The following is a 15,417-nucleotide window of genomic DNA, read 5'->3' on the forward strand; positions in this document are numbered from 1 at the left end:
TAACCCGTCTGTCGAGGGATACCATCTGTCATGAATATACTAAATACCTACGACAAAAAGTAATACAGCAGAGCGAAAGGTCTGGCACCTATCTCTTGCCTGAAGACTCTGATACTCTTCGTTGTGTGGTCAGCTGCAACAATCCTGGAGGCCTTGCCACATCAGTGCTGCCTCAGATATTCAACAGCCCCTCTCGTTGTTTAGTAGAGTTTGTCGGTGCTGTAAATGGTGCTTGCTAGAAAAGCCAAGGTGAGAAAACAAGATGAGATCAAACTAATGTCCTAGATCGTCCTAACGATCACCTGCAACATTGGGACGAACGTAGAAGTTAGCATGTGTCCCGATGACGTCAGGATTGAACGACGCTTCATGTACATCTATGAATAAGAGTTGATGTGACGCGACAACAGATAGGCTTGCTTACTTACCAGTAATGGCCTCTGCAAGAGAACGATAGCCTGTAGTTCATATACACTTGGACCGACTGCAAACAACATGTACAACTTAGTTAGGCTTCGACATAGATAGGCTGGAAGGGGGCACATAGGAAATGAGCGGAGATGGTGCGGTTCGGTTCGAGCGCTCAAGGTCCAAATAGAGATAGGAAGACGCACGTGGCGTAGTCATGATTCGGGGCGCTTCGTCCTGAAAGCTGTGGAGAACACAAGGGATAACGCATGTACCGTATCAGATGCCTTAAACCAATACTTGTGCAACTCTCTCAACTCCAAAGCAAACATCCACTGTCTCAGCCACTAGCCCGTCCCTCGTGTTCTTGCGTGGATTGAATCTGTGTCTAGTTGTTCGAAGTGGGGTTTTCTGTGAGTGGCATACTGGACGAAAAGGTAGAAGAAATCTACTTACCAAATGGTATCAAGGATTTTCGTGGAGACATCTTGCAAGTTTTCAAGGACCAGTAACGAAATCGTCTTGCATACATCGTCCCAAAGTTTTCCTACGTATCTATTGTTCTCGTAAGTAAAGCGGCATGCACACCTATCGACATGAATTCAGCTGAAGACAGATAACCTTGTTGACTCGCCCACAATCTATACCTCGCAAGAAAACTCATTTTAATCCAAAGATCTTACGAGCTGCTCTCGCGCATATAGGCCATAATTCCCTTGATTGAGATCTTCGAACGTCCCCCATGTCTTCTCCAGCTGCTAAGATGAAAAAGACGTCAGATTTGACCCCACACAAGACGATGCGAGGCCATACCGACCAGGTATCCGGAGTTGTGCACCTGACTGGCGGGCAGCGCATTATTACATGTTCTTTCGACGGCTCACTTCGATTATGGGACCTAGAGAGCGGTGCACAGATAGGTGATGAGTGGCGAGATGAGGAGGGTGAGGCGCGAGTATGGACTATGGCATTGTCTCCAAACGGCAAGACTCTTGCAAGCGGAAATAGGGACGGGACAGTGAGGGTGTGGGATATTGAGACGGGAAAGGTCATCGCCAAATTGGAAGGGCACGCTGAATTAGTGGAGTCGGTGTGCTGGAGTCCAGATGGTGAGCGAGTGGTGAGTGGATCAATAGATGGGACAGCAAGAGTATGGGATGTGGAGAGTGGAGAGCCCATCCAGGGTTTGAATCCAATCAGGACAGGACACCGGGAGGTATATGCAGTGAGGTACTCACCAGAGGCAACAATGATTGCAACAGGAGGAATCATTGAAGATAAAATCAAAATCTGGGATGCAGAGATGGGCGAGCTGCTCTCAAAAATCGGAGATGATTTGGTAGACTTCCAAGATGAATATCCGGCAGACTACGATGGAGCTTGGGGAGCTTGGAGCTTAACCTGGACATCGGACGAAAAGAAACTTGTCTCCGGGTCAGGAAATGGCTTGATTAGGATATTTGAGACTACCACATGGCAGGAGATTGCTGTTCTCTTCGGTCACGACTTGGACGAACCTGTTTACTCCCTCACTTTATTTCTGAACGACCGCCTCCTTGCGAGTACATCATGGGACGGAACAGCACGTCTCTGGAATCTTGACACTAACCTTCAAGTCGGACCACCTCTCCGCCACGAAAATGACGTCGAGTGTGCGGCCTTTTCCACTGATGGAAAGCTGCTATCCACAGGCGATGATAAAAACGCGTACGTATGGGACATTCAAGCCATCCTCAAAGCAGCTGGCCTAGAAGACCTCCTCACCGTACCTGATGTGAGTACCCACTTGACTCCCACTCGCTATCTCATTCCCAATCACTGTCAGGCCCAAAAATCTGAAATCAAAAAGAAGGTATGTATCATCTCATGGTTTTTCAAGAATGGAACACTCTGATGTCCCACTCGCACAAGTTGTTTTCAGGTGTACGTTGTACCTTTTTTTTTTGGCATTGATATCGATCATGACATTGATATTCTAGGCTAATGCTACGCGTCGGCCAGCCGCCCATCGAGTAACGGGAGGCTTTTTCGATAACATGCAAGATTATAATCCTCCCTCTGTACGTCACCGCCGCCGTGCTTTTGCGCCTTCCTGGGGATCGTGTCCGCGTCCGCTCTTCGCTCGCCTTCCCTCACTCTTCCGCCGTTCCCGACCCAGCGTCGATGAACCAATTAAATTTCAGCAACACTCAAGGCCCAGAACGTCCTCTCATCGCAGTCCTCCTGTCGTCGCAGTTCCTGCACTAGATGACAAGAAGGTACGTTTTTTGGGGGGGAATGTGTTCTCAATGGCTGGTTTCTCAAGTTTTACAGGCACTGTATACTGCTCGGCGGCGGGAACGAGCTAGCGACAAAGCGAAACGCATCAAGAACCCAAAATGGTGGGCTCGTGTTGTATTGTTCATCTGCTGTGCCTCCCCGTCCACCAACGATGGTCATTGATGATGTTAGAACATGCACAATCGCATTCATCTTGATATCCTCCTTTTGTTATCCCTCAGTGTCTTCTGCTATCGTGAATGATATTCATTGACGCCTCACAAAATTCTAGTTCGTCTGTGAACCGATAGCTCGATTTGCACATCAGTTGGTGAGGACGGTCTTGCCTGGAGGTGCTCAGCGTGACGTGAACTTACAAATACATCAAGTACATTTCATACATGTGTTCAATGCATGCCCCAGATTCTCGATCGCTGAACTCAGTTATGCATGGATGCTTCTCCACTAGCCCATTCGCTTGATATTGGTCCCTTGAACAAACAGTCCGATGATTTCTGTGCAGGTAATGATTATTGGTCGTCACCACGAAACTGCTAGTGAAAAGGCTAGGCGCACTAAGAACCCCAAGCCGTGGATTTGCGTGGTGTTGTTTCTCTGCTGTGCATTCCTGGCATCAATGGGGAACATAAGACAGGGTAGCAAACGCGTATGCTACATCACCGTCCCACAAATTCAGTTTGAAATAGACTGGCAGAACACGAAAATGAAGTACGGCACCGGTCAAGTGTTGACATAAATCGCCAAGTTCAAGGTGAAAAATGCACATGGCACCAATATCGTGCCTGGGCGCTTCGTCTGCGCAGCAACTGTTGTGAACTTTTAGAGATGAAGATATCTTATGGAACACGCACCTTAGTGGACAACTTGAAGGACCTCTCAGAAAACTTCCTGAGTTCTAAACTTTCGCTGTTTCAGCTATCAATCTGCACCTTTCGTTCGTCAATGGTGCTCATCTGTGTCGAGGTCTTCTGAGTTGTGAGTGACACTACTGTCATCGGCATCTCAATTCATCCATGAATAAGGTTACTTTCCCAATTTAAGACGGTGGTTCCGTTTAGGATAAAGTCTTACAATCTCAAACTACACTGGGACTCGGATATGACGCAGCATCGGCGGACATTGCACTATCTGCTGACATGCAACTTTGGCAATTTATTCCAGCCAAGCCGTCACTGATCATGGGAAGTAGCTTGTAGCCTGCAGGTTCTGCCTAAATTCATGTCATTTAACAGCGATGACCACTCTTCCAAACCGATCGAAACCCCTGAGTTCTCCAGTACCACACTCGGGATATAAAACCAAGTCGTCTTCCTACTGTGTCCCACCAGCTTCAGAGTTTTTTTTGTCCGAATTATGTCCGTTGAGAGGTGTACTCTATACTTGCTAGTTTAGCTTCAGAGTTATTATTCGAGATAACCCTAGAGGATTCGTCACCTCGCACAACAACGCATTTTTCCTTCCTCGCTGTGATCATTGCTGTGACAGCGTCCATGGCTGTCGGTGCTAATTACCCTCCCGGATGCCGCGAACAATACGATAGTTGCATGGGCAGGAAATGTGTATGGGATGTGAGTATGAGTAGTTTTTTGTGCATCCAGGATTCAATAACATGACTGACCCTCGCGTTGTGTAATTTAACATGGCTTGCATGTATGCGATCTTCCCGACAAATGGGGTGGCAGACAGAGTAGCACGTCGTGATAGTGTGTTATGTTTCTTCTTGAGCTTTGGTACTGTGTTTTATGGTGCAATGCGTAGTTCGGAGTCAATCATAAATATGGCTGCTTCTGCATAAATTTCAATGTTGCTTGCACAGTGCACACTGTGGGGGGACCTTTGAACAAATGAGTGACCACGTGAATACTACAATATTCTGGTCTAGGTACCGACATCGATTCGATATCGTACATCAACGCCATCTTCAAGATTTGTGCATCAAAATTGAATTTGCTGCTTGATCTATCGTCTCTGATAGACGACCTACCCACATACCTCGCGTAGGTAAGTGATTTTGGTGGGAGCAGCCCAGTGCACTAGCTTGCAATGGCGAATGATAGTAAGGCTTTAACTTTTCTGCAAGATGGTATTAAAATCGACTGGACTCAAAAACACCATCCCTATCACAGTGCTTACATTCGAGTATGCAAGCTGACTATGAACTCGAATGGCAATATAATTGTATCATGGTTCATATCCATATACATAATGATTTACGTGACGTACATGCTTAAGCAGAACAGGGCGAAGCCTCTATCTTCACAAACCATCTTCCGTCTGCACAGATTTAGCGATATTCCACCTGCCGAGACCAATCTGGGCCAATCTCCGGCACGATGCCAGTTAGATCACCCGCATCAATGATGCGGTGGTAAGGGCCATCTGCGCGTGCATCCAGGGGCCACACCTGGATTGATTATTGTGGCGTAGACTTCCTCAACATTGTTGTGGTGTGGTCGAAGCTTGAAGACGGCCACAGCTGAATCAGCTCAATGATCCACTTTTGGATAGGGCGGGGAGGCCAAATATGTGTAAATACTCTCCTCCTCGTCTCTGGCATTGGCGCCAGTCAGTACGTTGCCGAGACCTTATACATCTTTCGATTCCTTATTCTAAGACCACTACCTTTGACCTCTCAATAACTACCCCGCTGTGATTTCTTCTTGACATTGCAGAACTCCGGCGGTCACTCCGCGTCGCGCAGCAACTAGCGCGTTCTACCCCTTCTGTCGCCAACGACGCGTGTCACATTCGTTTTTGGCAGAGAGTTGAGATACAACTTCTCTGTACGTTCTCCTGCGATCATACGATTGCATTTGCGCTAACCTATTTCAGATCGTGAGCTCAGAGCTCCATCGTCTTTCGAGCTCCGTTACCTTGAGCTTGTCCGTCCCTTTCTTCTGGGATGACTGTCTCCCATAGAAAGCGACAACACCAGCCGGATGAAATCCAAAGTACGTGGTTCCTTCAACCCATCCCAATGGTATCGTCTGCTTCATGGAATACCTTTCTCACGCTTCATTTACGTAAACTGTGCAGCTGTAAACGAGCCCGGCTTGCAGATTCAATGTGATTGCTGTCAATGCGACTTGACGCATTCCGTTCGTATCAAGTGCGCCGATCCTGTCTGTGAGCCAGGTGATGGCGTGGATATATGCCCCGCCTGCTTTTGCGCTGGCAAGGAGTTCGCCAAACATAAAGCAGGTCATGCATACCGAGTTATCGTATGACATATTCACGCTTGATGCACGTTCTTGTACTGATTAGCATGCTAGGAACTTCACTCGTATCCAATTTTCTCCGCTGACTGGGGAGCAGATGAGTAAGTTAGCAATGCCTTCCTCATCGTTCCATCTGAAACGTAATTATAGGGAACTCTTACTTATCGAGGGGATATCTCAGGAAGGCTTTGGAAATTGGCAGATGATCGCAGAACACATTGGTACTCGTACCAAAGAAGATGTCGAAGAACACTACAACAGCGTATATGTTGATTCCCCCGATTGGCCGCTTCCTGTACGCCTATATGATTCAAGCCTGTTTCTTCACTGAGTGAACTATATTACAGCGGATGGATGTCGAATTCAATATCAACCCAGATGAATTCCAGGCTCGCAAGCGCAGGCGAATGTCAGCCATGACCACTTCTTTACCTCCACCACCCAAGGTAGCCCCAACCTCTGCTCCTGGTGTACACGAAATTGCCACCTTCCTTCCTGGTAGGCTCGAGTTCGAGCACGAGCTCGATAATGAAGCGGAGGATCTTGTGAAGGATCTGGAATTTGGAATTTGTCGTGCATGGGGCGGTGATCAGATTATGGAAGATGAAAACGACGCGGATGTCCGCGCCAGGGTACGGATGCTGGAAGAGCGCAAAACTGTTGCTGGATCCAGGAACAGCAGTCAACCACCCGTCAATGGTGTCAACGGCATTGTGAATGGCAACGGACATCTTCCAATGAATGGCGATTCACGTGTCAAGTCAGAGGAACCGTCTGGCGAACAGCAGGCTTCAACAGAGGACGACGCAAATGCGGAAGAAGCAACGCTGCCTCCTCCATATGAGACGGAAAATTCACTTGCCTTTAAGCTGACTCTGATGGAGATGTATAATCAGCGTCTTGACAAGCGACGAGAAGCCAAAGCTATCATGTATGAACGAGGCCTCTTGGAATACAAAAAGGTATGTTGGCGTGTGTACACACGTCATAAACTCACTTCTTTTTCAGATGCAAGCCGCCGAAAAGAAGCGTCCGAAGGAAGAAAAGGACATCGTTCAGCGGCTCCGACCGTTCGCTCGACTTCAGACTGCTGAGGATTTCGAAGTTTTCACAGCTGATATTCTCTGTAAGAACTTCTAGCATTGTGGTGGAAAGGCGCTGATGATCTTGCTGCAACAGATGAAGCCATGCTAAGGAAGAGAATACAAGATCTGCAGCATTATCGACGAATGGGACTTACTACTTCGGCCGATATCGATAAGTTTGAACTCGATTCCATTCGCAGGGTAAGAATTGTTCCACAATTGCCTTCTCAAGCCATGCAGCTTACCTGTACGGTTAGACTCAAGCGAAAGCAAATCTATCTCGCGACTATTATTCTTCAGAACGTCTGGCACAGCTTCGTGCATCGGGTAGCGCGAGTATGACGCTTCTTCATTATCTCTGTTTATGTTCTTTACTGACACTGTTGCAGGAGAATCGGAAGGTCGCAAGAGTCACGAGAGAGAATCAACTCCGAAACTTGGGACTCCTGCTGGGACGGGTCCTCCAATCCGCAGACCACGTTCGTTTATTCCATTCCAAAGTATCGTTCAATGGCTCACCTTACTATCCAGCCGCCCCTCTCAATCTTGCTAATAGCCCATCCTTGCATTTGCTTACTCCAGCCGAGCAGACCCTCTGCTCGCAGCTCCGAATCTTCCCCAAACCTTATCTTGTCATCAAGGAGACCCTTGTCCGGGAGTACGCTCGTCGTGGAGGCAAGCTCCGCCGCAGGGAAGCGCGGGATCTCGTCAAGATTGATGTGAACAAGACGAGTCGAGTTTGGGACTTCTTGGTGCAAGCTGGTTTCCTCAAAATCACGCCTGACCCGCCGCCTGCTGCTGCTCAGGATACCTCGTATGTGTAATTTTTTCCCTATAGCTGGGCACTAACTAGATGCTCTAGTATGAACGGCATCTCCCATACATCACTCAGTGTATCCCCATCGAAGGAGACACCACGTATTTCACCACATCCTCCCGTGACAGGGAATCTCTCCATTAGTCAAAATGGATTTGGTCACAGACCAATGCCTAACCACACACCACCTAGCATATCTGCCCCACCATGGCCTTCAATTTGACGTCCTTGCTATCTTTATCCCGCCGTTTGCTTCATCAAGTAGCATTTGTACCATAGCAATCGCATACATTATTTACCACGTGCAACTTATGGATTCATTATTGAGATTTCTAAACTCCAGAACCAGGTTGGGCAATTAGATTGTCGATTATACGGCGGTCGACCAGAATATTAGCTTTACGCAAATATTCGTCATTCCTACACAAATGTCAACGTTTCTCCAATGAGACATGAGGTTTTCTTACCAGAACTGACGAAAACCCAGGCACAGACGCGTTAGGGAACATCCGCTCTTCCTAGATACCATGCACTTACCTTGGAGTAATGTCTGTTACCAGAGTCACATCTGGGAAGACGGTGAATCACATCATTCATTCCGCGGGTGTCCAGGGAAACGTACAAGATTGTGACAAGTGTTTGACCGTCTCGCCATCCCCTTTTCTTTACGAATTTGATGCATGCCACCAGATTGCAGGCGCTGCTGGAACCCAGAAATAGACCATCATTTTGAACGAGGTATCGGGACATGGCAACCGCTTCCACATCAGTTATCCTTCATCGTCGGTGAGCTCCCCATTGAAGTCAAAGATAAAGGATTCAACGTACCGGAACGCGTCATCTATGATCGGAATCGCAAGGTCAATGTTATTTGTCATCCGGTTGATTCCTCTGGAGATAGATAGGTCAGATGGGACAATGAAGATGGCGCTTGTATACGCACATTCCCTCAACCACTGTGTCGACTTGATGCCTTCGTTTTGTTCCTTCAGCTTCTTTGCGGTCGTACATTACGCCGTACTTGACCTGAAGGAGTGTGAGAGAAAGTCAGGCAGCCAACAAAGACAGGCTTCGACCTTGTTGTAGAGACCACTGCCTTCTGGGTCCGCAAGGACGACTTGCACCTCCTCATTCATCGATTTGAGAAATTGGCCAATACCTGCGATCGTTCCGCCCGTCCCTAGTCCATATAGTATTGAAAAACCGGACAAGTTGAACATAACACACGCGCACCTGCTCCAGATACAAATGCATCAACATGACTATTAGTTTGACGCCAGATTTCTGGACCAGACCCGTTGTAATGGGCTTCAAAATTACTGCGATTCTGTGTATATGTGAGTTTAGTTACCATTTAATTATCAAGGTAAGCACCTCGAATTGGTCGGCAAAGAAGCCTCTTGGCTTGCTTAGCAGATCTTCATCCAGCGGGTCGTCAATGGTGCCTTCTGCATTAATGTGCGACGATGTAGTCGTGACCACTACAGATGCAGAACCTGTATGGAGCTCATGGTTGGCATGGGCGTCCTCTAAGCCTTTCATTATATCTGAACGTCCGAATTCGATGGCTGCTCGCCTGGCGATATTCTTTTTGCAGATTTGTGAATGTTCACTGCGTAACTTTCCTCGACAAAGAAACTGCTCACCACATACTGCGATTATCATGCCGATTCTGGTAAATACATAAAATGGTGACCATGGTATGAGTTCGCACCTGTTTTTTGTCGACGATACTCGCAGGACGAACACGCTGAACATCAGCTCCAAGGGCCTGCAAGGCGTTCACCTTCTCCTGGGCAACATCATCCGGCATGATAATCGCTAAGAAACGTGAGATGGGTTCAACAGCTTGAGGAATTTGCCTACTTGTATCATATCCCCTGCAACATCGTATTATTAGATGCAACGTTCTTTCACCAGAATTAGGATCACTTACCTTGCCTTGGCTATCGTCGCTATTGAAATGCCAGTAGATCCAACAGTGCCTTCAAAGATGCGGGATCCAGTGTGAGGGTGCAGCAAACCTTGCCGCTCTGCGTCCTCGATTACTTCATGTTCGCAAAATAATGAGCTTTAGGTCGATCGCCGCGTGACGGACTCACTGCGCAGAGCAACTCGGTCTTTGACACTTCCTCCTGGATTCAGAAACTACAAATTGTCGAAAAGTTGGAAACATTAAAGGGGTATGTTCTAGCTCGAAACACACCTCTGCCTTTCCAAGAATCTCGACTCCCAAAGCGTCACTCAATGAGTCAATCCTCACCAAAGGCGTATTTCCTGGACGTTCAGACTTCGATGCCCTTGAAGAACGCTCAAACGACCAGGTCACATACCTATCAACCCAGTGACCCCACATACAACTTCATCGCTTCTCAACACAATTGGCCGAAACTCGTGTTGCTCCGAAAAGAGGCTTTGACGTCGTCGAGCACGCCGATATGATGATATGGACGTCGACGTTACAGACAAAGTAAACCCGATGAGGATGCCGAACGTGATATGACGAACAACCGCGTTGGAATACCAAGAAGGCAAAGCCAACTCAAAAAGTTTCATGGCATGAACTGAACAAGGTCTTTGAAGTACATGCTCAGACTTATAGTTGACCACAAGACTCCAACACCTGGTATTTGCGTGGCATGCACTACTTCAAGAACAATCATAACAAGCCACTTACTCAGTGCGAGATTTGTAACCTGGGACACCTCCACCAAAACTTCCAAGTAATGGCACTGCTATCACAGATTTTCAAAAGGTCAAATAAAATTACATTGCACGGTTACAAAAAACTAGTATGATACAAATAGAGATCCATCAGACAGACGCTCTACTCGCTGGCTCCTATTCACTAAACTGCAAGCAGTCGCGCGAAGGACAGAACCAAACGTCCTCGAAACCCCACGTAAACGCGAAGGCCATGTTCTCTGTCGAACGAGAGTGCGCGGTTGTCATCGAGTGGATTTGAAGGATGTGGCATGTGTAAACATGCGAGACTCGAGTTAGTTTCTATAAAATAGATCCTAGCTGAGTATGTTCTAAGGATTCAATGTGTCGGGTGCAAGGTTTATATATCTTTTCGACCTGGCCCGTGCGCAACACTCCCACGGCTCGCTCACTACCGCGCTTGAAGTAGACGACAACAAATATCATGTGCATGTGCACTGTCACCTATCGAGCTTGATCGATCTGATCATTCAAGGTGGTCTATGGCAATTCGTCGCAGGTTGTTGGGGTCCTGCGAAATACCACTGACTTGATGGCCTTCAACGGGAAGAATAACCTGGTTCAGTGACAGATCAAGAGGTTGTTCTTTTCTCTGCTCACAACGCATGATACATGTACGCGAACCTCCCTGCCCCGTGTCTGCCTTGCTCAAGCTCATCCGACAGAAATACAAACCAGAAACGTATTATGTACCTTGCACCCTTCCTCGCCAACCCTCCATTGTGCTTTGATAGTATGAATGGCTTCGCTCAAAAGATATCGCCCACCTCGTGTATCATCCGGTCTTTGTGTCTGTTCCGCGTCTTTGGTAACTATTACTATTAACAACGGTGGATTATTCCCGTGACACAGTCCAACGAAATGCCGCCAGCACTATGGTGCGCACGACCTTCAGAATTCCTCTTGTCGGGAACCTGTTTCCGTTGCGAACTGGATGGTTGGTAAAATATTTATCTCTACACGTATCCCCTCTAATTTGATTGTCTTTGCAGGGAGCAGTAGGGATCAGTGCTGTTCCAGGCTGTTGATATATTTGCCGCATCCTGCCACGTGAATTAGTCTCCCCTAGGTATCGAATATAAGGAAGACAACCATTCCTTCTTTATTATACTGTGAATTTTCAATTCCAAGCATAAGCACGAAATGAAAGCCAAGATCTACATGCATCACGGCGTCACAACAGCTATAAATGGATTGTTTCCTTGTCAAGCAGCTGTGGAAGACACAAGTCTCACACAATGGCTGTGATATGCATCTCAGGTTTCTCTCCACCATGACAAACACCATTCAAAAGCAAAAGCTCTTTTTGTCATTTCCGCACTACGCCGTTGTCGGTGCCTCTACAGACCAGTCGAAGTTCGGCACGAAGGTACTACTCCTTGCTTCAAGATTTGTCATAGACGTATCAATACCGTCTATAGGTTCTGCAATGGTATATCCAGCGGAACAAGCCAGTAACTCCGGTCCACCCGTCGAATGACGAGTTGGAGGGCATAAAAACCATACGGTCTTTAACTGACCTTCCGAACCCAACCGAGACGTCATTGAGTATCATAACGCCCGCTAAGGTTAGTAGTATATTGCCACGTTCGCAGCTTCGCTACTGAATGTGTTTGACAAGATAACTATCGATCTGCTCAAGCAAGTCGAGGAGCTTTCGATTCCTGCTGTCTGGTGCCAGCCAGGAGCAACTGATGTTGCTTGCGTTCAGTACATCAAAGACAACGGGATGTCTGACCGTGTACTTTTCGAAGGGGAGTGTATACTGAGGGATGGTGACGGGGTCTTGCAGGCAATGTTATGATATTCGGACTAATCTGATATGGTCATGAATGCACTATCATTGTTCTATGAAGTTGCCTTTTTCCGCATCCTGGCAGATCATCAGATGCGGCCTTGGTCTGCGATCACCGGCAAGTGACCGCTTCCATAGTACCAGAGTCCGAGTCACTCGTACAGCAAGATCATCTATGGGGCAGTCCGACTGCCAGTCTGCAACCACGTGGATCCCTATTAATTTCGTCCCAAACGAGAAGATCGCGGAAAAGCTATAAGAACTTGTCTCCGCAATTACAATCTCTCTTGATCAGGCTCTCTCAGGCTATCGAGTTCTCTCGTCATGCTACCCACATTCCTTTTACCGCTTCTTGCCCTGACTAATATAACCGCCAGCCCGCTTGCCGCCCATTCCATTGCCGCCCGTTCCACCACACCCGTCATAGCAACCTGGTATGCCGGATGGCATGCGACTGGAGGATTCCCGCTCTCTTCAGTCAGCTGGGATAAGTACAACACGTTGTACTACTCATTTGTGTAAGTTACCTGTATTGGCATAAATGCAGATAGCTTTGATTAACGCGACCATGTTTATTTCTCTAAGAGAAACCACTCAAAGTGTCAATAGTCTGAGCCTGTCAGGCTCTGATGGCGAGATGCTCCCTCAGTTTGTCTCTGAGGCCCATGCACATGTGAGTAAATAAGAATTTGCTGCTCCTACACTTGATATCTAACCCACGCGCAGGGTGTTGAGGCCCATATTGCTGTCGGAGGCTGGACTGGGGGCGTGTGGTTCTCTTCTAACCTTGCCACTGCCAAAAACCGGACGGCATTTGTCAAGACTGTAGTAGATTTTGCTTTACAGTACAAGCTTGATGGCATCCAATTCGAGTAGGTTGATTCCTGTGAATCCGACATCACGCGCTGACTCTAGTTGTCCTTGATTTCCAACAGCTGGGAGTCCCCGAACGATCAGGGAATCGGTTGCAACACCATTAGCGTGCACGATACGGCAAATTTCCTCGCATTCCTCCAGGAGCTTCGCCAAAACCCAGTGGCGGCAAAGCTCACCCTCTCGGCCGCCGTAGGATTGGGACCCTTCTTTAATGCTACAGGAAGTCCTTTGACTGACGTCACCGGGTTCGCGAAGGTCCTCGATTACGTCGCCGTGATGAATTACGACGTTTGGGGCTCTTGGTTCACAACTGTGGGGCCTAACGCACCATTGAACGACACCTGCGCCGCACCCGCGAACCAACAGGGCTCTGCTGTTTCTGCAGTCAAGACTTGGACGGATGCAGGGATGCCAGTCGACAAGATCGTACTCGGTGTTGCTTCCTACGGTCACTCATTCAGCGTCCCTCCCTGTGACGCTTTCGTGTCCGACACAAAGACGCTAGCTGCATACCCCACCTTCAACGCCTCCAATCAGCCCTTGGGTGATGCATGGGATAACACCGGTTCTGTTGATGTATGTGGTGTTTACGAGGGTTCAGGTGGCACTTTCAACTTCTGGGGCCTCATTGACAACGGTTTCCTCACCAAAGAAGGCAAGCCTGCTGATGGTATCCACCACAGATATGACACCTGCAGCCAGACGGTAAATATAATATTCCACCCTAAAGGAGGAGTACTCATTTCATTGCTTTTACAGCCGTATGTGTACAATGGGACCTCGCAAGTTATGATCTCCTTCGACAACGTCCAATCGTTTGCTGCCAAGGGCAAGTATATCAAAGACACCAAGCTGCGCGGTTTCTCGATGTGGGAGGCGGGTGGTGATTACAATGATATGCTCCTTGACTCTATTATCGATGCTTTTAAGTGCGCTTAGATTCATCTCTCCACTTTTTAATTAAGGTCTGGAACCACCGTGCCGAATCACATTCGTTTATATAGACGTGACTATGTACGTTACACTCTTTATCGCGATCACGCTCTTTGCCAGTCTATCAGCACTTGGTACTTATTAGCTGTCCGAAAGGACTTCCCTTTGTTCACCGTGCGGCCGCCGTTGCATCCTTAGCCGCGACGCCTTTATCTTTCGTTACACGGTTACAGCCACGTTACAGTTTGATTAGTTAGTCCATACTAGACTTATTCTCTAGTTAGTTCCGAATCACTATTCGAAACTCGTATCGTAAATATCAATTACTCTGATCTCCTTCAACGTTCTCCGATGACACCCTAGTAACCTTTGTGGCGCGAAGTCTCACACTGTCTACTAAAATGAATAGATTGAATCATACCGCATCTATTTATATGACATGCTTCTACAGAATCTACTTATTCACATGCATGCCTTTGCTGTAGACCCGCTCTCTAATAGTACCTTTGCCTTTCCTTCTGCCCAATGCTGAATGAGAACCCCTGCGATTGCGGTTGGCGCGGGTATCCTGAAGGGCGGCTCGTCATTGTTATTAACTTCTACAGACTGATCTTGAGACATGGGGTTGTTATCGGGACCATCTTGGATCTCCCCGAGCTTCTGGTGGTCACGACGGGAGAAGTGAGTTCCACTAGCATGTCTCAAGACAGCAAGAATTTCTTCTCTGGTGTACCATCGAGCATCTACGGCACATCCCTGAGTTAAACCACAACATCAACGATTCGGCGGCAGACGACTGACCTTCAAGTTCGTTATCCAAATCTGTACGGATTGGCGCAGAAGAATCAGCGGTCGCATAGTAGCCAACCATCAAGTTGGCTGGATATGGCTAAAATATCGAGGTTGATAGGTGGGAGTTTTGCCGCGCAGAGTCAACGTACCCAAGGCTGTCCAGAGTGATATCGGACGTTCCAGACCTTCACTCCAGCTTCCTCCCACATCTCCCGCTTGACGGCGTCCTCGAAGGACTCGCCTGGCTCGATGAAGCCAGCAAGCGCGGAGTAGAATTTGCCGGGAAATTTTTTCTGTTGTGCAGCGTTAGGAAAAACAGCTTATTGAAGACCAGCATGCGAACATTTCTCCCGAGAAGGACTTTCTCTCCTGATTCATCAATGGCGAGCATGATTACAACGGGATCCGTCCGAGGATGAGCAAAGTTATGCAGCCCTCGCCTTCATGTCATATGAGTGATTGTTTCCGACGCAGTGTTGGAACGAACCC

General features: G+C 47.8%; 2 protein-coding genes across 2 annotated transcripts; one reads left to right on the top strand and one right to left on the bottom strand.

The window, feature by feature from the left end:
• Positions 1-11,805: 11,805 nt before the first annotated feature.
• On the top strand, positions 11,806-12,336 carry BJ212DRAFT_1288968 (CoA-binding protein; the record flags this gene model as incomplete). The annotated part of the gene is made up of 3 exons (XM_041332051.1): positions 11,806-11,901; positions 11,954-12,100; positions 12,154-12,336. The coding sequence occupies 3 exons, from the start codon at positions 11,806-11,808 to the stop codon at positions 12,334-12,336; spliced, it is 426 nt and encodes a 141-aa protein (XP_041185591.1).
• A 2,388-nt stretch (positions 12,337-14,724) lies between these two features.
• BJ212DRAFT_219145 (NUDIX hydrolase domain-like protein) lies at positions 14,725-15,417 on the bottom strand. The gene is made up of 3 exons (XM_041342679.1): positions 15,272-15,417; positions 15,078-15,221; positions 14,725-15,025 (listed from the first exon to the last, which is right to left on the bottom strand). The coding sequence occupies exons 1-3, from the start codon at positions 15,317-15,319 to the stop codon at positions 14,828-14,830; spliced, it is 390 nt and encodes a 129-aa protein (XP_041185592.1). The 5' UTR covers positions 15,320-15,417; the 3' UTR covers positions 14,725-14,827.

This window comes from Suillus subaureus (genome assembly GCF_016647635.1).
Source record: "Suillus subaureus strain MN1 chromosome Unknown BJ212scaffold_179, whole genome shotgun sequence".
Classification (NCBI taxonomy): domain Eukaryota; kingdom Fungi; phylum Basidiomycota; class Agaricomycetes; order Boletales; family Suillaceae; genus Suillus; species Suillus subaureus.

Excerpts from the sequence above, each read along its gene's own strand:
- BJ212DRAFT_219145 (XM_041342679.1), bottom strand. The coding sequence starts at position 15,319 with ATGCTCGCCATTGATGAATCAGGAGAGAAAGTCCTTCTCGGGAGAAAT. Across the intron at positions 15,222-15,271 it reads AAGTCCTTCTCGGGAGAAAT|AAAAAATTTCCCGGCAAATT; the intron begins GTTCGCATGCTG and ends GCTGCACAACAG. Across the intron at positions 15,026-15,077 it reads ATCACTCTGGACAGCCTTGG|CCATATCCAGCCAACTTGAT; the intron begins GTACGTTGACTC and ends TCGATATTTTAG.